This window comes from Pongo abelii, chromosome X (genome assembly GCF_028885655.2).
Source record: "Pongo abelii isolate AG06213 chromosome X, NHGRI_mPonAbe1-v2.0_pri, whole genome shotgun sequence".
Classification (NCBI taxonomy): domain Eukaryota; kingdom Metazoa; phylum Chordata; class Mammalia; order Primates; family Hominidae; genus Pongo; species Pongo abelii.
Window position 1 is genome coordinate 30,923,424 of NC_072008.2, and position 23,652 is coordinate 30,947,075.

The 23,652-nt window shown below is 36.7% G+C and overlaps 1 protein-coding gene across 8 annotated transcripts in view; it reads left to right on the forward strand.

The window, feature by feature from the left end:
* The window catches only part of GK (glycerol kinase), a 79,207-nt gene that overhangs the window by 52,853 nt on the left and 2,702 nt on the right, over window positions 1-23,652 (forward strand). For 4 of the 8 annotated variants that reach the window (XM_054544101.2, XM_054544102.2, XM_009234688.3 and 1 more), the window contains 9 exons: window positions 2,592-2,634; window positions 3,101-3,181; window positions 13,550-13,628; window positions 14,431-14,527; window positions 15,023-15,107; window positions 15,633-15,753; window positions 15,864-16,007; window positions 19,122-19,202; window positions 22,509-22,595. In XM_054544101.2, the coding sequence (XP_054400076.1) occupies window positions 2,592-2,634; window positions 3,101-3,181; window positions 13,550-13,628; window positions 14,431-14,527; window positions 15,023-15,107; window positions 15,633-15,753; window positions 15,864-16,007; window positions 19,122-19,202; window positions 22,509-22,595 (818 nt within the window). 8 annotated transcript variants of the gene reach the window in all.

Here is a 23,652-nt window from a genome sequence, read left to right on the forward strand (position 1 = left end):
GTAGGAAATCGAAGACATGTGCTTTGCAAAAATACAACCATCCAGGAATGGTGAGAGAAGTACATAGTTTGTGAGGTTAACAGGATTATGTAACATTTTGGGAATTTTGTTTGATTTTGTTTGTAAGTATGGTAAGACCAGAGAATGTTTCTTTGGAGTCCGAGTGGAGAACAGGTGAAAGTTGTAAAATAAACAGGGGATAAGTGATGGGCAAGACCAAGTAAGAGGTTAGAGAGATTAGGATTGAAAATTTAGTTAATTTCTCCCGACCTCAGCAGGGAGAAAATGACAGTCAGCTCAGAATTCAATGAAAAGCTCATCTCTGTTTCAGAGTGGGGGAAGAAATTATGGATGATTCTAATTTTTCTTTCAGCTTAGCTGTATTTTCCAATTTTTCTAGAATGTAAAAATTATTTGAACATTAAATTTTATTTTTCTGAAAGAGCACCTGAGATAGCTGTCTCATTTGTCCAGTAGTGCTGACTGCGTCTGACAAAGTTTTTTACCTCCCTCACAGCTTCCTCTGGGGTCAACCCCCCTCCCCCTATGCGCCATCTTCATCACACCTCTCTGGGCTGCTCAGTCCTGAACTGATAGTCATGAAGGAGAGCAAGCAACTTTTACCTTTGTAGAAGTTAGAAAAGTGAGACATCTTTCTGGGATGTTTGAACACAGTACAGTGTTCTGTGAGTACAATGTACAATGAGGAAGGCGAGGAGATCACGTAAATGCTGAAAGCTCCATATGTGCTTGATGACTGGGAAGAAAGAACAATAAAATTTAAGAGGCAAATACTTGCCTGTGTACTGCTTTAAAAGCTGTGGCCTAAATATAGCAAAGAAGTCTCTTCATATTTCTAATACTCATTAATTGCTTATTAAGTATACTCACTTAAGAATTCACTTTTATTAAGTGCCTTGAGTCTTCTCATCAATTTTGCACTAAGATGTGTACGCAACTGTTCAGTATAGTGTTTATATGGATGCTAAATTGGTACAGATTTCTCCTTTAAAAAGCATGAAATAGATAATTAACTTCCATTTTTATGAATATTTATCACAGTAGATTAACTTGAAATATATAGCTTTTTCAGTGTGCGGCAATAAAACGGTATAGTGATTTTGTGTTTTAGTTTGTAAATGTATTACCTGTACCTAGTGTTATTTGACAAGTATCTTTACAAAATTAGATGTTAGTCCCATGCTCCTTGAATTTGTCACCTGCTCATCAAGCAGGCCAAGAATATATTTGGGTGAGAAGAGATAGACTATCCTAGGCTAATCCTTATTCAGAACAATGGTACCTGGAAAAATGTCAGAAAACAATTTCACTTGGTTTTGTGTTTGTTGCACAATCAAAATGCAGCTGACGGGATCTGTTCAGTTAGTGCTGACTGGTAGTAGCTTCTTCTGGGATCCTTCTGCCAGCTCCTGGACTGAGCACTGTCCCATCTTTCAGTTGCTGGAATGTCACCAGCACAGTTAGAACCCTGGTGGTGCAGGGCACAGCAGCAAGGCCCATGGGGAAGGAATGCCCAGCTTGGGCAGAGCCAAGCAAGGGTGACTGTAGCAACCTTGTTACCCCAAGCTTAACTGTTCCTCTGTGACCCTTACTGGTATCACTTTGGGCCACTTATCTGCCTGGCACATGTCAAAACTACCTATTAATGTCCAAGGGCCAGACTTGCTGCAGAGTCCAAAGTTTATATTGATAAGGCTGCCACAAAATAAATTGAGTTCTTCCATATCAGCCATGTTACATTCTGGCTCTGATTATCAAAGGTGGACCTTAAATTGCCTTCCATTCCATGCCACTCTTGTCCTAGCTTTCCAACTACACCCTCCCACACTCTGTATCCAGCCTCCCCACCCTGCCAGAAGATAGTGGTGTTTCTCATTTTGTGACTGTATTAATGATAGAGCTAAGCTGGCTGTCAGTCATGATGCTTCACTCCACATGGATTAGTAGTAACATAACTATGACAGAACTTAGAATTTGTTGTAATTCAGTGGTATTTTATAAACACAGCCCTGGCCTAGGACTGACTAAACACTAAATACTATATCTGCATTTTTCTATTAAGATTACACTGGCCAGGCACAGTGGCTTACGTCTGTAATCCCAGGACTTTGGGAGGCTGAGGTGGGTGGATCACGAGGTCAGGAGATCAAGGCTATCCTAACACGGTGAAAGCCCGTCTCTACTAAAAATAGAAAAAATTAGCTGGGCATGGTGGCACATGCCTGTAGTCCCAGCTACTTGGGAGGCTGAGGCAGGAGACTCGCTTGAACTCGGGAGGCGGAGGTTGCAATGAGCCAAGACCGTGCCACTGCACTCCAGCCTGGGCAACAGAGCAAGACTCCATCTCAAAAAAAAAAAAAGATTGCACTAAGTACATTTTCTTCTAGGCTGATTTCTAAAACATTATTCCATGAAGATATATGATTTTTGTTAACTTTAGGAACTTTTATAAAACTATAATGACTTTTTTGGACTAAATTATATGTCAGTTTTGATCATTTGTACTATTAATGTTTCATTATTTGCTTTCAATAAAATTGTCTTACTATTCATTCTCCCTTCAACTATAGGTATGGAACAGGATGTTTCTTACTATGTAATACAGGCCATAAGGTTGGTTTTTTAAATTAGAAAATTGATTTAAAAGTCTTTAAGTTCATATAAATAATGCTTGAACATAATTTACTATTAAATAACTTTTAGTCTTTAGCTTTTACTTAATCTTTATCAGGGTTTAATTTAGAGCTCAATACAAAATTTGAATCGTTCTAATAAGAACTCTTTGAATTTTAGGCTCTTTGAATTTTATATGTGTGTTTTTAATTGTGTTGGTGGGAAATCTAGACTGAGACCTCGTCAAATTCTTAATGCAAATCTAATTTGAAACAAGGAATAAACTTTTTATACAGCTTAAATGTGTTCTTAATTCTGATCATTTTGACTATAAAGATTTATTTTAAAAAATTGGTTTATTGATTGCATTATTTTGTACCTATGTTATTTTAACTTTAAAAAAATGTTCTCATGTTATCTTTTCATTTTCCACTACTGAAATCTTTTTTTTTTTTCTTTCCTACAGTGTGTATTTTCTGATCATGGCCTTCTCACCACAGTGGCTTACAAACTTGGCAGAGACAAACCAGTATATTATGCTTTGGAAGTAAGTTCTTTTTAATCAATATGGATAATATGACAGACATTCAAAGCTAATAAAAATTACAGTGTTTTCTAACACTTTTCTGGTAAATCTTAATACAGAGGACTCAAAAAGTTCTGCTTTCTTGGCATTTGATTGAGTTGAAGGAACCTGAGACTGATCTGGGTGTCAAGACTCACAGGAGACCTTGATTAGATTGGTTCCTCAGTTCTTATGCCAATTAATCATGTCACCTTAGGCTTATTACTTGACAGCTCTACAATGTAAGGTTTTTTTTTTAATCTCTAAAGTTTAATCGGATTAACGTGCTCTCTAACATTTCTTTCATCTTGAAAATTCTTTGTTTTTATAAATAAAATGCTCCAGTGTTCCAAAGAGAACCCTGGGCACAAAAAGGCAGAACAACTCTCTTCATTTGTCTCCTCATAAAAATAAATTTTGTGTAACATTTTGATATAGAAAAGAAAGTGAGGAGATTTATGCCACTTATCACTGGAAACATTTGTTTCAAACATTTTTGTATGTTATAGTAGGAATATGCCAGCCTAAGCCTATAGGATATGGTAAGTTAGTGTTAGAAACATTTATTTATAAAGTCAAAGAAATAATATTCTTTTTGTAAAATTAGATACATTTCTTATAAGCATTTCTATATAACTAATTTTGAAATGGCTACCTTATAATGCACAAGTATACACTTGATCTGCAAACTCATTGAGGTTCATTTTTTGGAGTGCCTGATAATAATTTGGTCACAAGTTAAAGACTTCTAGTTAGAGTTAAAACATTTTATTAGTCATTATGCCTAGCACATGAAGAATATTAGTTTATTTCTATTTTTCTCCCTTCCCCAACCCATAAACACTATAATATTTCTCCCCAGCTCCTTTTCTATGGATGGAAGCATTTGTGAAAACTTAGTCTGTATATTAAATGTATCTTAAACTTCTCAGAACTTAAAATCCTACAAGCCCTCTCCCTCTCTACTTTCCCTCTGTGGAGAGTGCATAGCACAACACTAGGCACATAGAATATGCACTTGATAAGTGTTACCTATAATATAATAAGAAGAATATGATTCTGCTTTTTTTCTTCTTGCATAGGAAACAATTAGTGCTTTAGAATACAGGTGCCTTAGACCTGGGACAGGCCTCAGGGACAGGGGTCACTTGGTCTTAACTCCCCTCCCAATATGAAAAACCTTCTCCTGTCTCCTTTACCAGTAGCCATCCAACTTCTATCTGAAGACAGCACCCAAAGTTGCTTCTTAATAACACCTCTAGCATTGGACCTGCATTGGTTGTCAAAAGCGTTCCGACATTAGAGGCTGCGGTCAGTTTCTCTGGGTCTTCCTCCTCCAGGGTAGACTGACCCAATGCCTTGATCTCACATGGTTTCTGGATGCTTTATAGTTCTGAGCTCCCTTCATTGGGTGCATTGCAATTCATGTTGTCCAGAATGGAATATAATATTCTACATCTAATCTGACCTGTACTCAATCAATAGGATGATTTGTGCCTCTCCTACCATAAGCACTACTTTTGCTCCTCTAGCCTGAGAGTTCACTAATTTAGACTAATATTTATTAAATTAATATTTATTAATTAAAATAATTAATATTAATTTAGACTTCATATTATTGGCCCTGGGAGCATATGCTAAAAAACCTAGCTCGTTTTCAAATGAATCATTGTCAAACCAAGTCTGCTCCATTCTGTATTTGTGTAGTTTTTTTGTCAAATCTAAATTCAGGTCTTTGTTTCTTCCTGTTTAATTTCATAATAGTGATTTTAGCCTATTCCTATATAGTCTGAATTCATTTTCACTCTTTACTGTTACTCTTTCAGTTTTGTCTCATCTAGAGATTTAACAAGCATATGCTTTATGATTTTGTTTCAATTTATGTAATGCTTTTAGATGCTTAGAATTATAAAAGCTGAGAGAGACGGTAGATCATATGACAATATACCCTCCTATCCCCTTGTTTTACACATGAGGAAACTGAGATTAGAAAAGTGAAATTGGAGTCCCTTGGCCAAGTAACTTTTGACAACAGTAAGTAGCAGATCCAGATGCTTGGACATCAAAGCCTTGATGCCTAGGCCACCCTGCTGTACCATTTCCTTCCTTGTAAGTCTGGAAGTTCTGGGCTCCAGTCTCCCAAGTCCAGTGTTGTTGTCACTGCATCTAGCTTATGTCCCTTCCTTCATCTGCTAACCTAGCGGTCTCAGCAACAACAACAACACACATACGCATACTAATATGTTAACGGTGTAGTTAGAATTTTTTTCTTTGTTTTCTTAATTTTTTTTTACAATTAACAAACATTTAAAAAAATTAAATTAAACCAAACCAAAAAACAAGGGTGGGGAATAATGCTAGATTGGTAAAACTTTTTGTCAGTAAACACATGCTAATTTCATTTGGTCATACTAATTCCTTTTTTTGTAAATGCTTACAAAGTATATATTTAATAATATTGTCTTTCATTTGATCGATTGTTGTTGGGCTTAGAAGTTGGAGATAGGAAAATTTTAGTCTTTATGCTCTTTAAAACCTAAAACTGTAGCTACCCGTCTTCAGTCTTTTAGTCTTTTTCCATTCTTCCTCTGCTGATTTGGGAGCAATAAGATACATTTCTATGTTTTTATTTTGGTGATTTTTTTTCTTTTGTGTATACCCTTAGATTTTTAAGATATTGTTTAACCATATATTTTTCTAAGAGTGTATGTCATTGTTTGGTATTTTTAATCTCCCAACCATGATAAGGACCTCTAATATTTTATTCTACCGCCTCCATCACCAATTGTGTTATTTTGTTTAAAGCTTTCATTTCCCCCATTTTGTTCAACATGCAATAATTACTATTGTTTTCTTTGCAGTCCACAGTAAATCATATTTATTGACTTATTTTTCTTAGTTTGTGTCCAGTATCATTTCTTTGGTCTCACACCTTTTTTATTCCCACCTACTTTTTTTCCTTTTTTTCTTCTTCTTTTTTTTTTTGCTGAGGGGCATCCTTCTATAGTTCTTTCAGTTTTAGTGTGGGATAGTAAGCCTATCCTTTTTAGGTTTGTCTTTGTTTTGCCCTCGCTCTGAGGATGAGTATAAAAGCCTATATTAACAATTGTTTTTCCCACATCCCTTCTGGCCATTTTCGATGCTGATGAGACCTCTGCTGTCAATATGTGGTTCATTTGTAGATAATCTGGTTTATTGTCTGGGAGTTTCTAACATTATCTCTTTATCGTTGATGTTCTGTAGTTTTACTATGATATGCCTGGGTTTGGATTTATTTTTATTTATCCTGTTAGGTACTTGGATCCAAGTCTGTCTTCAGATCTGGAAAGTTCTCAGCAATTATCTCTTCAAATATTGCTCCTCTACCATTACCTCCATCCTCTTCTGGAATTGCTATTGGATGAATATTGGAACCTTTCAACCCATCATCCATGTCTCTTAACTGCCCTTTTATATTTTTTTAATCTCTTTGTTTCTCTGTGCTGCGTCCCTGGTGAGTTTCTCAGTATCTACCTTCCATTTCCAAATTCTCTCTTTAAAACAAACAAGACAAATCATAAAAGCCTTTTTTGTATTGTGAAATATAAGACACATACAGAAAAATGCATTCAATATCAATGTACAACTCGAAAAATTATTATAAAGGCTCATGTAACTTGTTCCTAGAACCCTGCCAATCCCAAGAACCTCTATTTGCCCCACCATCACAACTTCCTCCCTCTCCCTGAGATAAACATCAGCCTGACTTTTATCATAATCACTTCCTTAGTTTTCTTTGTACTTCTAACACTTAAATGTGCAGCCCTGAACACCACAGTTTAGTTTTGCATGTGTTTAATATTTGATATATTAAAAATATAAAAGAAAAGAGAGAGAGAGAGCATGTGCATGCATATCTGAGTCACTTAGTATGTATTTTTTTGTATTTTTTGATCTGGCTTCTTTCACTCAACATTATGTTTGTGAGATTCATCCACAGTATTATTATACATAGCTGTTTTTTTCATTGCTTCTTATTGCTATATGAAATTATTGAAGTTTAGTATTTATTCAGCTGTTGATGACATTCGAGTTGTTTTCAGTATTTGGCTATTATGAAAAATGCTGCTATGAACATTTTTGTATATGCCTCCTGATGTAAATGTGTTCACCTGTCTGTAGGAGTAGAATTTCTAGGCCATAGATAATGTGTATCTTCACTTTGAGTAGATAATGCAAACCATTTTTCACAGTAGATGTGGCAAGTTACACTCCTACCAGCAATGTGGGGGAGTGCTAATTTACTCATCATCTCTATCTAGTCTAGAGTTTACCCCATCTATTACATTTTTCATCTTATTTAATATTTTCATTTTTATAGTTTTTATTTGGTTATTTTTCACATCCACCTGATTTTGTTTCAGTTCTCTCTTTTTTTGATTCTTAGTTTCATGTTTGTTTGTTTTTAAAATGGAAGTCATTTCCTAATTTATCTCCGAATACTTAAAGCATACGTATTTTAAAATCTGTGTTAGGCCGGAATGAACTCTAGTCCAGATTTCTTTTTTCTTTTCTTTTTTTTTTTTTGAGACAGAGTCTCGCTCTGTCGCCCAGGCTGGAATGCAGCGGCCTGATCTCGGCTCACTGCAAGCTCCGTCTCCCAGGTTCACGCCATTCTCCTGCCTCAGCCTCCCGAGTAGCTGGGACTACAGGCACCCACCACAACGCCCGGCTAATTTTTTGTATTTTTAGTAAAGACTGAAAATACGAAGTTTCACCGTGTTAGCCAGGATGGTCTCGATCTCCTGACCTCGTGATCCGCCCGCCTCGGCCTCCCAAAGTGCTGGGATTACAGGCGTGAGCCACCGTGCCCAGCCTTGTTGGATTTCTTAATACAAGATTTCTTCGTATAGTTTAGAATTGTCACTTCCAGCCTTGTCTTCCATTAAGCCATATAGCCTCACTCAGCAAATACACAGTTGCTTGTTTTTCTAGCATCCCTACACAAGTAAGAGAGCGCCACCTAGCCCCTGGCTTCAAGCATTGAGCCTGATTCTATTTCCTGTCTTGCACAAAACATTTTGGACCCCTTTCTTCTGGAGGAACCAGTTCCCAGCCACCACTCCTACTCCCTGACACATATGGAAAAATAAATCAGAAGCCATCATGCTTGTGGCTTCAGTCCTGTTTGGTTATGTGTTTCCGTGTCTGTCCACATAGATGTTATTGTGTATTTGAGTCAGCATGTTGTTTCAGTTTTCTCTTTTATATCGTGTCTGTTATCCTCTGTGGTTAGAACAAAGGGGATTTTTGAAGTACAAACTCATTATTTCTGCTCATGTAAGCATCTGCGTCTTCTTTTTCATCACCAAGAGAACTCTTTTTCTTTCTCTGAAGCCCCTGGCAGGTGATAGTAAGGCCTGACCATTTTAATACCTCTAAATTTTCATTTTCATTTTTTGTAAAAAGAAATAGGTGTTCATGATCCTTAAGTTGTTCTGTGACATTAAACTCATATTAAACTGGTTAAATTTGTCCCACCCTTTCTAGTTGGAAAATATTTCTCAGTAGTGGAGGAGACTGGAGCAAAATAGAGCCATTGAGTGGTTCTGCCTTCCCTCTGGCATCCTTGTTCCTCTTCTTTTTCCAAATACTGTTTCACAAAACAAAAATCCTTTTGGGAACTTTTAATATGAGTATGAACCTGAGCTTACTTATGACTTGAGACTTCCATGTTCCGTGTTTTGTCACTAGAATATAGATTTCCTGAGGCCAGGGTACTTGTCTATCTTGTTTACCACTCTGTCCCAGCAGGCTGGCAGATAATACATACTCATTAAATATTGTTCAAATACCGAATCCTATGTTAGGCCATTTTTTTCTTTTTAAATATGAGCTTCAAAGAGGGTTCCCTATATCGCCTCATTGGTTTCTTTAAATATTTCTTCCCCTATCTTTTCTTTGTTATGGTTTAACGATTATAGCGTTAAGATTTCCTTTTTAGAGTTTTTCATCCTTCTTGAGCTAAATCCTGATTTTAGGTATAAACCTATGTAGTAGATTATCTATTGCTGTGTAACAAGATTACCACAAACTTAAGTGGCTTAAAACAACACATTTATTGTTTCTTAGTTCCCATGGGTTCAGAAGCCAGGCACAGCTTAGCTGGGTACCCGCTCAGAGTCTCACAGGGCTGCAGTCAAGGTGTTGACTGAGGCTCTGCTGTCATCTGAGGTTTAATCTGCTTCCACGTTCATTCAGGTTATTGGCAAAATTCAGTTCCTTGTGGTTGTGGAACTGAGGACTTCAGTTTAACTGTCAGATGGAGGCCACCCTCAGCTCCTAGGGCTACCTGCAGTTCCCTGCTACCTGAGGGACCCCCAGTGGTCCTCTGCTTCCTTAAAGTCAGGAAGGGAGGGAATATCTCCAGCAAGACAGGCACAGTAAATCATGTAATGGAGGCACGTACACATCACCACACATATCCCATCACTTTTGACATGTACTGTTGGGTAGAAGAAAGTCACAGATACCACCACACTCAAGAGGCGGGGATTACGCAAGCGTATGCACATCAGGAGGCAGGGATCATGGGAGCCACCTTAATTAAAAGTCTATCTGCCACAAGCATATAAACATTGTTTATGAACTTTTATAATGTTCTTTCTTGAAAAGTATACTTTCTGAGCAATAAATGCTTTTTAGTTCCCCAACTTGTTACTGAAGTATTAATGAAATCTGTTACATTTCAAAAATAATGTTGCTCCAATTCAACTCTTCCCTTTCTCTATGCAATTAAAAATGCTATAGAGTTAGACACTGCATTTGTAACCTAATGTATACAAATTAACTACATTATAAATTATATACGTACAGATACATAGCACTGTAGTGTACACAAAACTGTGTTTGCTATGCCTGATGAATGATTGTAAGCAATTTAGGGTAATCTTTACTTTACCTGATTTTTCTTCATACTCACCAATTTTCACCCTAATTGCCTTGTAAGCTACAATTCTACTGCCTCCTGAAATATCCTGCTTTATTTTTATACTGTTTGTGGCAGTGGCATTCATGTCAAGGAGATTTTGAAGAAAAATGTGTTTGCCTGCTATGACATTACATCAGATCTACTTGATTATTTTTAATTCAATCTTCCTATAGCGTGTTTATTAGCCTTTCACTTTCCAGGCTACATGTCTAGTTTTAAAATAATTTATTCCTCTTGCCCTGTTATAATTTAATTTATTATTCTTTACACCCTCTCACTTTCATTGCATCTCCCTTAGTGTACAACTATTAAGCTTGCATGCATCTTTTCCAGGGAGTCATAACCTAGAACAAGAGCTGATTCAAATTTGTAGATGATATACTAAAGTATTGGATCTTTATACTTAGGGTGTAATTTATGGTAACTTAATTGATAACAAGTAGACAGTCGCCTTCTATGTATCATTTTAGGTTTCCTGTCCAGCTTTGAAGCATTATTACCATCTTCCATTTTATTTCCTGCCTCTGAATTCAGAAGACCACATGTCTTTTGTGAATTTAGAGATGTCTCTCATTTTTATTTCTTTAAAAGCTAAATCATACCATGTATTATATCCTGACAGCAAAATTATTTACTTTTTTCAGATAAGTGTTTTTATCTACCTTTTATTGTGTTATATTGAATCTAGTTTTTCAATCACAACAAAACACTTCTGTATATTCCTGATGACAGAATTTAAAACAATTGTCTCCTGGAGCCTTAACAGTGACTATGTATTTTTTTTCTTTTGTTTTAATCTAAATAATACTCTGATTCTCAACTAGTTACCTCTAATCAAAACCTTGATTTTCCTTTTGCTAAAATCATATTGCTTTCTCTTAAAAATATGGCGTAAGCATGTAACATCCTCTTTTTCAATGGAAATGAGGTATATCAGCATGTGGTTTCCTAGAGTATGAAGTCCCACCAGCTGTGCCACAAAATCACTTTACTAGACTCCTAGCACAGTGGCTTCTAAAAATTCGCAGTTTAACTCTACTTGCCTAAAACAATTATGTATGCATTTCTTGGTTAGATGCTATTTAAGGACAGTGTCTTTGAGAGTATAAGGAGGAGGGACACCTGTTTTTGTTTTTGTTTTTCAATTAGGTCTAGAATTATACTGCCCATGGCAGCCATGGCTACATGCAGCTATTGGGCACTGGAAATGTGGCTAGTCTGAATTGAGATGTGCTGTAAGTGTAAAGTATATACCAGATTTCAAAGATTGTACAAAAAAAAATCTCAATAATTTAATATTGATTTCATGTTGAAATTTTTTTAATACATTGAGTTAAATAAAATATTAATTTTACCTTCCTTTTACCTTTTTAATGTGGCAAAAATATAAATTACATATGTGACTCACTTTATATTTCTGTTGGACAGCACTGGTCTAGAAACTCTTACATATTTACTAGTATTTGGCAGCTGCTATCTCTGAATTGTCTGTTTCCAAAGGAAATTTGAGAGTAAAGCTCTCAAATCTCTTTAAACCAAAATTTTACTTAGTTCTCTTGAATGATCCCACTAAGTACCTAAATATGTAAATGTGTCAAACTTAATACAACAACTTATTTTAGGCAGGAAATGAGCTGTGTTAGAGTCCCTTGTAAGGTATTTGTTGAATTGTTTTTGTCCCATTTTTAAAGCCTTGTCATATTTGCACAGCTATGCCAGATCTGTTCCTCAAATACTTCTTGTGGTTAAAAAGCCATTTTATATATGTAGTGATACAGGGTACTGTATGTATGTCTACATATATAAAAATGTATAAACAGAACAATTGTGGCATTCTGTAGCTTTGCAGTAACATAGTAACTTCTCATAGAAGCTATGAATGATGGAATATACCAGCATATTCATTCTCTAGTTTACTTACATTTTGACAACTGACAACAAGAAGGCATGACCATTTGTAATTCAGTTAATAGAACTGGGGACAGGTCCCTACATTTAATATTACCTGACATTTGGTTTGGAGTGACTGTGTGGAAGTAATTTACATTAATAATCTATATGAATGAACTATCAGAGCTAAAAAAAATTTCTTGGTATTCCTACTGGTTTGTGCTGATACTTCTTTTTTTTTTTTTTTTTTTTTTGCCTTCAGGATCTTTTTATAATAGCTTTATTGAGATATAGTTCATATTCCACACAATTTACTCTTTTAAAATGTACAGTTCAATGGTTTATAGTAATACTATACTTACAGATTTTTACAACCGTCACCACAATCTAACTTTAGAACATTGTCACCACCCCAAAAAGAAACCCCATAACCACCCCCTATCCCCCAGCCCAGGCAACCACTAATCTACTTTCTGTCTCTATGGATTTGTCTGTTCTGGACATTTCATATGAATGGGATCATACAATATATGGTCTTCTGTGCCTGGCTTCTTTCACTTTGCATAATGTTTTCAATGCTCATCCATGTTGTAGCATGTATTAAGACATCATTCCTTTTCATAGTCCAATAATACTCCATTGTGTATACATACTGCATTTTATCTATTCATCAGTCAGTGGTATTCGGCTGATACTTTTTTAACATTCAAGAAATTAATGAAGTCAATATTTACATTTAGTAAGAACCTTCACATATATTCTCATATTGAGCCTCACAGTAATTTGTTTAGGTAAGTGTTGTCATAGTCATCATTTTATAGGTGAAGAAATGGAGGCTCAGAAAGCCTAAGTAACTTAGGCAAGTTACTTAGATTAACTTACTAAGATTAACTTACTAAGTTACTTAGATTAGTTACTAAGATTACACAGCAATTAAGTACTAGAACTGGGACTCAAAGCCAGTTTATCCAACTCTGAAATATGTTTTCATCGTTATTGCCACAGCTCTAGGTGATTTTGTTTTAAAGAAAAATTACTTACTAGCTAGCTTCTTTGCTTTTTGTTTTCTTGATTTACTATACTGTTAGATATGGGAAATAGACTTGAAAAAACTTTTAATGTGGCCTCTCCCAATAATTTTATGAATAATATGGCAATATATTTCTAAGTGATAACATACCTCAGTAGCTTAGCAACAGACAGAAAATTGTTCAAGAAACAAACTGATCAAAGATCGATGTCCACCTATGGCGACAAATCCAAGGGTGTGCTGGAAGGCTCACTTCTTTTCCCCATCCCGTGAAAAACTTTTATTAGTGACTTAGATAAAACTATGTTTGTATTAGAAGACCTAGTTTATCATATTTGTCGGAGTCTCAAAATGGAAACTGAATTCTGTCCATCTGATTGTGTCATACACAGAATATGCTCAATAAAAACCTTGGATAGTGATAAAATATATTCTGTCTTGAATTCCTTTTTTTCTTTAGGGTTCTGTAGCTATAGCTGGTGCTGTTATTCGCTGGCTAAGAGACAATCTTGGAATCATAAAGACCTCAGAAGAAATTGGTGAGTGTGTTCTAACAAAAGGTTAGAAAATCTGAAAAATGACACATTTCAGTATTTTATCTCTGCAAAGTAAATACTTATGCTTTGCCCCAAATGTGATCCATAAATTATATGGATCCCTATTATGAGTTTGACTTATGCAAAAGACTATTTTGTGAAGATTTATAAAACAAGGAATTGACATAATTAGTGGTGGTTGTTAATAAACTGGCAATGTAGGGCATAAAAATTACCCAAGTGTAAAATTGAACACTGGAGATTGCCAGAACCTGCAGATAGAGAAGTTGAGTTAAATTTATCTGATGAGAAAGAGCTTTAACTCTTAGATTAGAGTAAGCATTAAATCTCTGGTACCTGTAATTTAAGTATTAATACGGCTGTTTTCAGTCTATAGATAATTAATTTGAACTTACCTACTCACTCCTTCATCCACTTGCTTAACTTTGCCTGAAGGTGAGACAATCAGAAATACATTTCTGATTAGGGACACACTAGAGGCCACTTTTTCATCTCCTAGTCAGCAACCTTAAAAATAGTGGAAATGAGCTAAAATACCTTAAATAAACGAATCTGGTTCCTTGATTTCTTGAGCTAGGCTACATTTTAGTGGGGGGTATTTAATGTGAGAGAAACTCATTTCTGTTGATCCTAGCATACTACTGTAGTTAGCAACATTTTGCTCTACCAATGAATTGGAAACCAAAACTCCTGTCCTAATTTTTCTAATTTTTAAAATAGGTATGCTTATTTAATAATACACAATATTTGTGTGATTTTTGTTTTGTTTTGTTTTTAATGTTAGAAAAACTTGCTAAAGAAGTAGGTACTTCTTATGGCTGCTACTTCGTCCCAGCATTTTCGGGGTTATATGCACCTTATTGGGAGCCCAGCGCAAGAGGGTAAGTATTGAAAATATGGAGTGCTTTTGGGGATCTTGATTTATTTACCAAAGTCGTTAATAACTAATTAGTTTCTTATCTATTTTCAAATAATTATAATGTGTTGAGAAAACCTTTTCTTTTTGGAGAATATAATTTCAGAAACTTTAAGCTCCAAGAAGTTATGAATCAGCTGACAATAACCCCTGCTATATCCATATTCATGTTATCTTTTATATTCAAGATGTCTGTAAGTTGTATAGTGAAGGGACATCATCATAATGAATATTGATTCAGTTTTATGATGCCATCATCTTTTCAAATGCGTCATGAATTTTTTCATACATGAATGCAGAATTGTGAAATATAAGGACTTTCTGAGTTACTTAATGATCATGTCCAATTTTCTCTTCCTGGACATTTTTGTCTACCAAAGTTGACCTTTTCATATTTGAGATATTTCAAATTGATTGGTTTATACCATTCTAATCTGAAAATCTTTGTGCATATTTTTAGGATAATCTGTGGACTCACTCAGTTCACCAATAAATGCCATATTGCTTTTGCTGCATTAGAAGCTGTTTGTTTCCAAACTCGAGAGGTAACAAATATGGGCCTGTTTTCTTGTACTTAGTTCACTTTTATCACTCTTAAGTTATATGTTAACACCCGAGATTTATTCAGTACTGAAAATGTAGTTAATCAAATATTAAGGCTGCCTAAATACTAATCTAAATATAAGCAGGGTTTTTCCCCTTTTTCCAGCTGTCATTACCTTCTAAGTTCCTGTTCCCTGTCAGGCACTGGGAATTTTATGGTTGTGGGGAGGCTGAGTGGCACACATTAGGCAAAGGAAACAGCACAAACATAGGCATCAAGGCAGAAAAACAGGGTGCAAAATAGAGTTGTATAGCTTAGCTGAATATCAAGGTGAATGCACAGGTGTAGTGAGAGAAAAGGTTGGCTGTGACCAGATCAAAGAGGGCTTGGAAGACCAGAATAAGAAGTCTCAATTTATTCCATAGGCTCTTGGAAGCTCTTGAGAGTTTTTGAGTGGAGGATTGCCATTTTCAGAGATGTTACTATGAAATAGATTTATAACATTAATTGCACTGGTTTATTTCAGATTTTGGATGCCATGAATCGAGACTGTGGAATTCCACTCAGTCATTTGCAGGTAGATGGAGGAATGACCAGCAACAAAATTCTTATGCAGCTACAAGCAGACATTCTGTATATACCAGTAGGTTAGTAAGTCTTCATTCCTTTAAACTCCCAGAGTAATGTTTCTTGTGGAAGAACTAGTTCTTTGGGCATATGTAACCACAAAGATATTGATGGAACTCTCTCTCCTCAGTGAAGCCCTCAATGCCCGAAACCACTGCACTGGGTGCTGCCATGGCAGCAGGGGCTGCAGAAGGAGTCGGCGTATGGAGTCTGGAACCCGAGGATTTGTCTGCCGTCACGATGGAGCGGTTTGAACCTCAGATTAATGCTGAGGGTACATTTAAAGAATGAAATGTTCAGTGATATACTGTGAAAACGACCTTAGTGCACGGGAGTTTTGTTTTTCTGTTTAGTTAAAAGTTAAGGAACCAAGTAAAATAGTAAATGTTATCATTGCAGATTCGGCTACCAAGCATATTGGGCTTTACTGAATAAATGTGAATGAGAGAAATCGTTGCTTATTAAAAGAACTTCTAAAATCATTTTTTAAAAACCATTTGCTTTTACTGTTTATGGTCCTTTAGTGTAGGATAATAATACTGCCACACTGTCAGGTATAGCTAGTTAGAATAGCCTTTTTTTTTTTTTTTTTTTTTGAGACGGAGTCTCACTTTGTTGCCCAGGCTGGGGTGCAGTGGCGCAATCTCGGCTCACTGCAAGCTCCGCCTCCCGGGTTCACGCCATTCTCCCGCCTCAGCCTCCCGAGTAGCTGGGACAACAGGTGCCCGCCACTACGCCCGCCTAATTTTGTTTTTTGTATTTTTAGTAGAGACAGCATTTCACCGCGTTAGCCAGGATGGTCTCGATCTGCTGACTTCGTGATCTGCCCGCCTTGGCCTCCCAAAGTGCTGGGATTACAGGCATGAGCCACTGCGCCTGGCCATAGCCTTTTTTAAAGTGAGAAGGAAGATATATCAGCCACTCATCCCTAATGTCTACACCAGATCATCTTTGGTGCCAGTGGCCCGGTTTCAGGATATAATTAGCTGGGTTAAGAGACACTCTGGTAACTTTTAAGCACAGCAGGACTAACCTGATGAAGGCAGCAACAATTTAAGTAAGTGAACATTAGATATGTGATTCACTGTGCTAACTAAGCTAAGCCACAAGCTGTGATCAGCACTTTTACTAAAATGTAGTGATGCAGTTCTTAAATTTAAATAAATGTAGAAAAATAAGGTTTTATATATTAGAATTGGTTTTATAACTTTTTAGAAACCTATGCATAAAATAGCATCAGCTGGGAATGGTAATTTGTGCCTATAGTCCCAGCTACCCAGGAGGATCTCTTGGCTTGGGCCCAGGAGTTCGAGTCCAGCCTAGGCAACATAATGAGACCCCTGTCTCTAAAAAAACAAAAGAAAAAAAAAAAACATCAAAGTGGATTTTGAGGTATTGGGAATAAGCTTTCGAATGCATTTTTGTTTGGTTTTCTGGGAGAATATACCAGTGTTTCTCAATTTTATTCATTCTTTTAACATATAAGAAAATGAATTATAATACTAGTAATTTTATAGTCAGATTATACCATGTACCTTGATTTAGAAATGTATTTCAGCATCTGATATTCTGTCATTTTTAACTTTTGCAATACTGGATAAAATATGAAGTTCAGAAAATTTTTCTACTTTTCAAAAAAAATCAACTTTATAATATGCAAATAATGTCCAGAGCAGGTATATGGCCTCTAAATGCCAATCTCACTCTTAAAGCAAGGAAGTTCTGTGCCAAGAGAGCCATCATCCATTCTTAGGAGAGCCATCTTTGCTGGTGTTGAAGGCCTTAGCCTGGGGTTGATCAGTCATGCCCTATTGTCCTCCCTCTCACCAGCCCTCACTCCTCCCCATAAACGAATGGGCACCTAGACATAGATAGTACATTTTGCCAGCAAACAGTTGTTTATAGCCAACCACAGGCCAGAGACTGTACTGATGTGGGGATATAGAGATGAATAAGGCCTTATCTTCTTATCTTCTTTTGCCCTTCAGAAGATTAGAGTATATTGGGAGCAGTAGACAAAACCATAAAAATTCACTGTGGTAGCTGACATCCTGGGGTGTGTGTGAAGAGAGAGAGGGGGATAGAAATGGGGCACTGGAAAGCTTTCTGAAGTGAATGATTCTTGAGCCTTCTCTCCTGGGTGTTGTAGGCCTCAGGTGCTATGGAAAGTCTGGGAGGCTTGAGAGAAAGGTAGCCTCACATGGGGTTCAGCACCCTTAGAAGTGTACAGCATCAAGCTCATTTTTGTTTAGACTTTTTATTGTGGATTTCTACCTTTAAAAAATGTTGCTTTAAGATGCTGGGGTTGGGGGGCATGGGGCTGTCTCAGAGGAATGCAATTCAAATCTTATGAGAAATCAGTATTTGTTAAATCCTGTGACTGAAATAAAAACGTCTCCTGCGGGGCGCGGTGGCACACGCCTGTAATCCCAGCACTTTGGGAGGCCGAGGCGGGTGAATCACAAGGTCAGGAGATCAAGACCATCCTGGCTAACATGGTGAAACCCCATCTCTACTAGAAATACAAAAAATTAGCAGGCTGTGGTGGCGGGCGCCTCTAGTCCCAGCTACCGGGGAGGCTGAGGCAGGAGAATGGCGTGAACCCGGGAGGCGGAGCTTGCAGTGAGCCGAGATGGCACCACTGCACTCCAGCCTGGGCGACAGAGCGAGACTCAGTCTCAAAAAAAAAAAAGAAATAAAAATGTCTCCTTCTAGTCTTCCCACATTACAGCATACCCTTTTCCTCATACCCTTTACCCCCAAAAAGAAGAGAAAACAGATCAAATGGAATTCCCCTTTCTAATTCATTACCACTTGTTTGTCAGTGGCCCAGTCTGCATAGCAGGCAGTCTGTCTGCCAATCTCCCTTTACCTTGCTGAATTTCCCCTATCCTGTTTTTGTTTGTTTGTTTGTTTGTTTGTTTGTTTTTGGGACCGAGTCTTGCTCTGTCACCCAGGCTAGAGTGCAGTGGTGTGATCTTGGCTCACTGCAGCCTCCGCCTCCCAGGCTCAAATGATCCTCCTGCTTCAGCCTCCCAGGTAGCTGGTACTACAGGCAGGGTTTTACCACATTGCTCAGGCTGGTCTCAAACTCCTGAGGTCAAGCCATCCTCCCTCCTCACCCTCCTCACCCTCCCAAAATGCTGCGATTACAGGCATGAGCCACTACACCCAGCCTCCCTGTGTCCTGTTTCACTCCAACTTCCAAGCAAGCATGTCTTCCAGTCATCAGCAACCACGTGCTTTCAAATCTGAGTCCTGCTAAAGCCCTACTGCAGTTTAATGTGTGCAATAATTTGTCAAGAATGTTGAGTGATCATAAGTATGGTACTTAGAACACCTCAGCAAACTACCTTTCGTATGTGTTTTTTCTACCTTCTAATTCTAGAAAGTGAAATTCGTTATTCTACATGGAAGAAAGCTGTGATGAAGTCAATGGGTTGGGTTACAACTCAATCTCCAGAAAGTGGTAAAAATGTTTTTGTTTATTATTGCCACATTTTCTTAGTATGTTAAATAGTTATTTAAGTATCTAGGCATTTACACATAGCCAGGCTGCTCTGAAGAAAAGCATTATCATATGTCCAGAGATTCTAACATTTTGAAAACGCTTTAAAGTTCTAAACACAAAATGTAAATTATCAGGTTGATATACATACTTTAACTTTATCCTGCCATATCTTTCCTTATTAGTTTATTCTTGGTACTTCAATTGACAACTTAGTCTTCCAAGAGTAAAATTATTTCTAGTTTCTTCTTAATGAAAAAAAAAATCAACTAGAGTCTTCATTTTTTTCCCCTCTCCTCTTACTTTACCTTTTTGGGGGGCTGTCTTTATGACCTGAACCAACTGAAAGCTGTATTAATTTCAGAATATATTCTGCTACTTCCTAGGCTGATTCCAAGTACATAATGGGAATTCCTTTGGAATCAGAGAAAGAAATATACCAAACATAGTAAATTCGAACTCTTATAAATAGATTGGGAAGTGCTCTTAGCAGAAAAAATAGTGGACTATTCTACCTTTCAGTCACTTAGGAAGGTCAAGAGCTTAAGTAAACCATTTAGATTTAAACAGCCTTAAGATGCATAGTATTATTATTTTTTGCTAAATGCAAGATGTGGAGCATAATGAATGGAACAATGGCAAATAATTTATTGAAGCATATACTTTTTTTTTTTTTTTGAGACAGAGTCTCGCTCTGTCACCCAGGCTAGAGTGCAGTGGCACGATCTTGGCCCACTGCAACCTCCGCCTCCTGGGTTTAAATGATTTTCTTGCCTCAGCCTCCCAGGTAGCTGGGATTACAGGCACGCACCACCATGCTCAGCTAATTTTTTTTGTATTTTTAGGAGAGACGGGGTTTCACCATGTTGGCCAGGCTGGTCTGGAACTCCTGACCTCAAGTGATCCGCCCGCCTTGGCTTCCCAAAGTGCCAGGATTACAGGTGTGAGCCACTGCACCTGGCTTGAGCATATACTTTAATGGCGAAGAGTTGACAAATGAAATAATACCTGCCTTCCAACCCCAAAGTTAATGTATCTGTTTTTTAGGAGAAGCTTCCAGAACTATCTACTGCCACAGATAACTGTGGTCTGTATTTTCAGTCCCGGATGTTCCTATTTGAAGCTTTTGTTTTTCTCCTAAATAATCTTAATATCTTTTGTTGTGAGACTCAGCTTCCTTTTCCAAGATGGTGGCAAAGTTTTTCTTGCTAAGACTAATTTTGAGAGACTCTTTACAACTAAACTTCTCAATCATAAGTACTTTTCTAGCACAGTGCTAGTTGCTGTGTGAGATATAACAGACGTAAGCCTTGACTTCTTTTCTAGTTGCCCTTAATTATTGCTTATAAGAAGTTGAGTTACATTATTTCTTTAACTAGCTGGATGTTTCAAAATGGCACTTTAAATGGTATGTTTAAAATGGCATTTTGTTTTGTTTTTTTGTTTTTTGAGATGGAGTCTCACTCTGTTGCCCAGGCTGGAGTGCAGTGGCGGGATCTGTGCTCACTGCAACCTCTGCTCTCCGAGTTCAAGCAATTCTCCTGCCTCAGCCTCCTGAGTAGCTGGGATTACAGGCGCCTGCCACCGTGCCCGGCTAATTTTTTGTATTTTTAGTAGAGACGGGGTTTCACCATCTTGGCCAGGCTGGTCTTGAACTCCTGACCTCATGATCCACCCGCCTCGGCCTCCCAAAGTGCTGGGATTACAAACGTGAGCCACCGCGCCTGGCCTTAAAATGGCATTTTAATCCTCCTGTCTCCCTCCCTCCAACCCCATGCCTTACACACAGATACACAGTTCTCCTCACTACCAGTTGAGGATGTAATTTTAACTGCAAAGTTCCCACAAAATCAACTGATTATTTTCCCCTTGTTTGTGTACTTTACTATCAATGAATTTAAAATACTAAGAAAAAGTTGATAAAAGAAACAAAAAAATGATATGATTGCTCCAATTTCTGCTATCAGCATTAATGATAAAAGTAATTTGATCTTTTGGGAGTTTTATATTTTAAAGAACTTTGTTTTTGTTTCAGTTAGGCTGCAGTGGATTTAAGCTAGTTTGATTTTTTTTTTTTTTTTGAGTTGGAGTTTCTCTCTTGTTGCCCAGGCTGGAGTGCAATGGCACGATCTCCGCTCACTGCAACCTCCACTTCCCGGGTTCAAGCAATTCTCCTGCCTCAGCCTCCCGAGTAGCTGGGATTATAGGCATGCGCCACCACACCCGGCTAATTTTGTATTTTTAGTAGAGATGGGGTTTCTCCGTGTTGGTCAGGCTGGTCTCAAACTCCCAATCTCAGGTGATCCGCCCACCTTGGCCTCCCAAAGTGCTGGGATTACAGGCATGAGCCACTGAGCCTGGCCTGAGAATGTTTTTTGAATAGATTTATGAAAAACACTCTAATATTTAATATTTTGGGGGTCTCTAAGCTCTATAATAAACTTGGAATAGTAATAAAATGCTAGTTGTATTCCTTTAAGCAATCTAAGCTATATAACTATATGTTATATGATAATAGCAATATAGATAGAATCCTATTTTAATAAACTTGAGAGGATATTAGAATTGCTACCTGTATCTTAACCTATGGGAAGAATATGAGGCTTGCTTAAGTTTCAAAGCAATTTGCCAATTTTGAAGCAATCGTAATTATTTTCTTGTTTGTGACTATATTTGAATGCTTTGTAAACAATTTTTAACATACTTTTCATATGTGTTTAAAATGTATTGTCAGGTTCATTTTGTTATGCACCAAATTCTATTAAAAAAATAAAACAACTAATATTTTAGCAAAAATATTAGTTTTAAATTCATCTTAGGATGTCCTAAGTTTTAAATTCATCTTAGGACACTAATATAACTCTTCTCTCATAGCCAAAAGAGAACTATAATTTGAACTTGGGTGGAATTAAATAGATCATTTAGTATATTTGGGGGAAGAATCAAGAAAGCTAAAATTAACAGCCTCCCAAAAAGTTATCCATAGGCTCTCTCTGGCTTTGCCAGTGGAAGGCTAATGTTAGTCTATATGTATTATGTTCTTGGCTGTGTGGCATGCTATCTGTATTGTTTGTTAACTGTCATAAGCCTTCAATATTGATTATATTTTTGATTTGAAGTAATAACTCTTTGCTAGCTTTTATGAATATACTGTTTTTATAGCTTATTTTGTTTTGCTATCTTGTGATTCTTAACACAAATATTGTAATTATGTATCTCTCTTTTGGTTTGCTTGACTGGAATTCTCTTCTGCTTGGATGACCACAGGTGACCCTAGTATCTTCTGTAGTCTGCCCTTGGGCTTTTTTATAGTGAGTAGCATGGTAATGTTAATCGGAGCAAGGTACATCTCAGGTTAGTTACTCTTTAAATTAGACAACTCTATTAGTTAGCTTTCATGTTTTCGTGTATAACTTAGCAGAAATTTTTCAGTGTTTTTCATTCTTTCTGTGTCTAGGAAGCTGGAAAATCAATTAAAGGTCTAATTAGTTAGACCAATTAATCTTTGGGGGCAGTTAGAAGTAAGAACTGTGACTCTGCTTAACCTTTTTAAATTTTTAATGTGATGACTTCTTTAAGAGGGACTACAGTCTGCTGTCAGCTGCAGCAATAAGCAAAAGTGAAAATACTAGTATTTAAATGAAAGGACTTTCAGACTGACTGCTGAAAGTTAAAGTATACTTTTGACATTAATTAAATTGTCTTTCAAATGTATATAAATTATTTTTCATACTCCTGAAAATTTGCTAAGCAAGTCTTAACTTTTCAATTCTGGCAAGAATTTCAGCCAGAGCATGTCCGCAGAGTTCCTGTAAAACCCTAAAACCGGGGAAGATTTATAGTCACTTTTATTTTAGTTAAAAGAATATATTTTGTGAACTGAAGTTTTAAAAATGATTCCTTAAGTGAAGGGGTTGAAATGAAAACAGAATTATTTTTCCACATTAATTTATACTGAATAATCTTTTTTTAATAAAAGTAAAATGGCTCAGCATGTTATGAAATATATTGCATAATCTTATTAATTTATAATAGCCATTTGTGGAAGCTGCTCTTGATGATAGCTCAATTTTTCTTAAAATTACTGGCTTAAATGGAAATGATGCTTCTTATTCTGTATGTTCCCATGAAAGTGAAACTTTAACAAAAAACTTCATGATTAGGGAAAGAGTTAAATTATCTCTCTTAATTAATAAGATAATGACCTGAGCTTAAGATGTAAAATTTAAACTTCAGTGATATGAGAGGGAACATCTGTTTGTCAAGATCTGACAAACATTTATTTAGCTCGTCATTATCAGTTTAGTGCTATACATAAATGTAGAATGAAAATTATTTATAGAAAATTATTTGCAGAACATTAGATTATCTTTTAATGAGAAAATTTGGGTTACTTGCATGAGAATTTAAA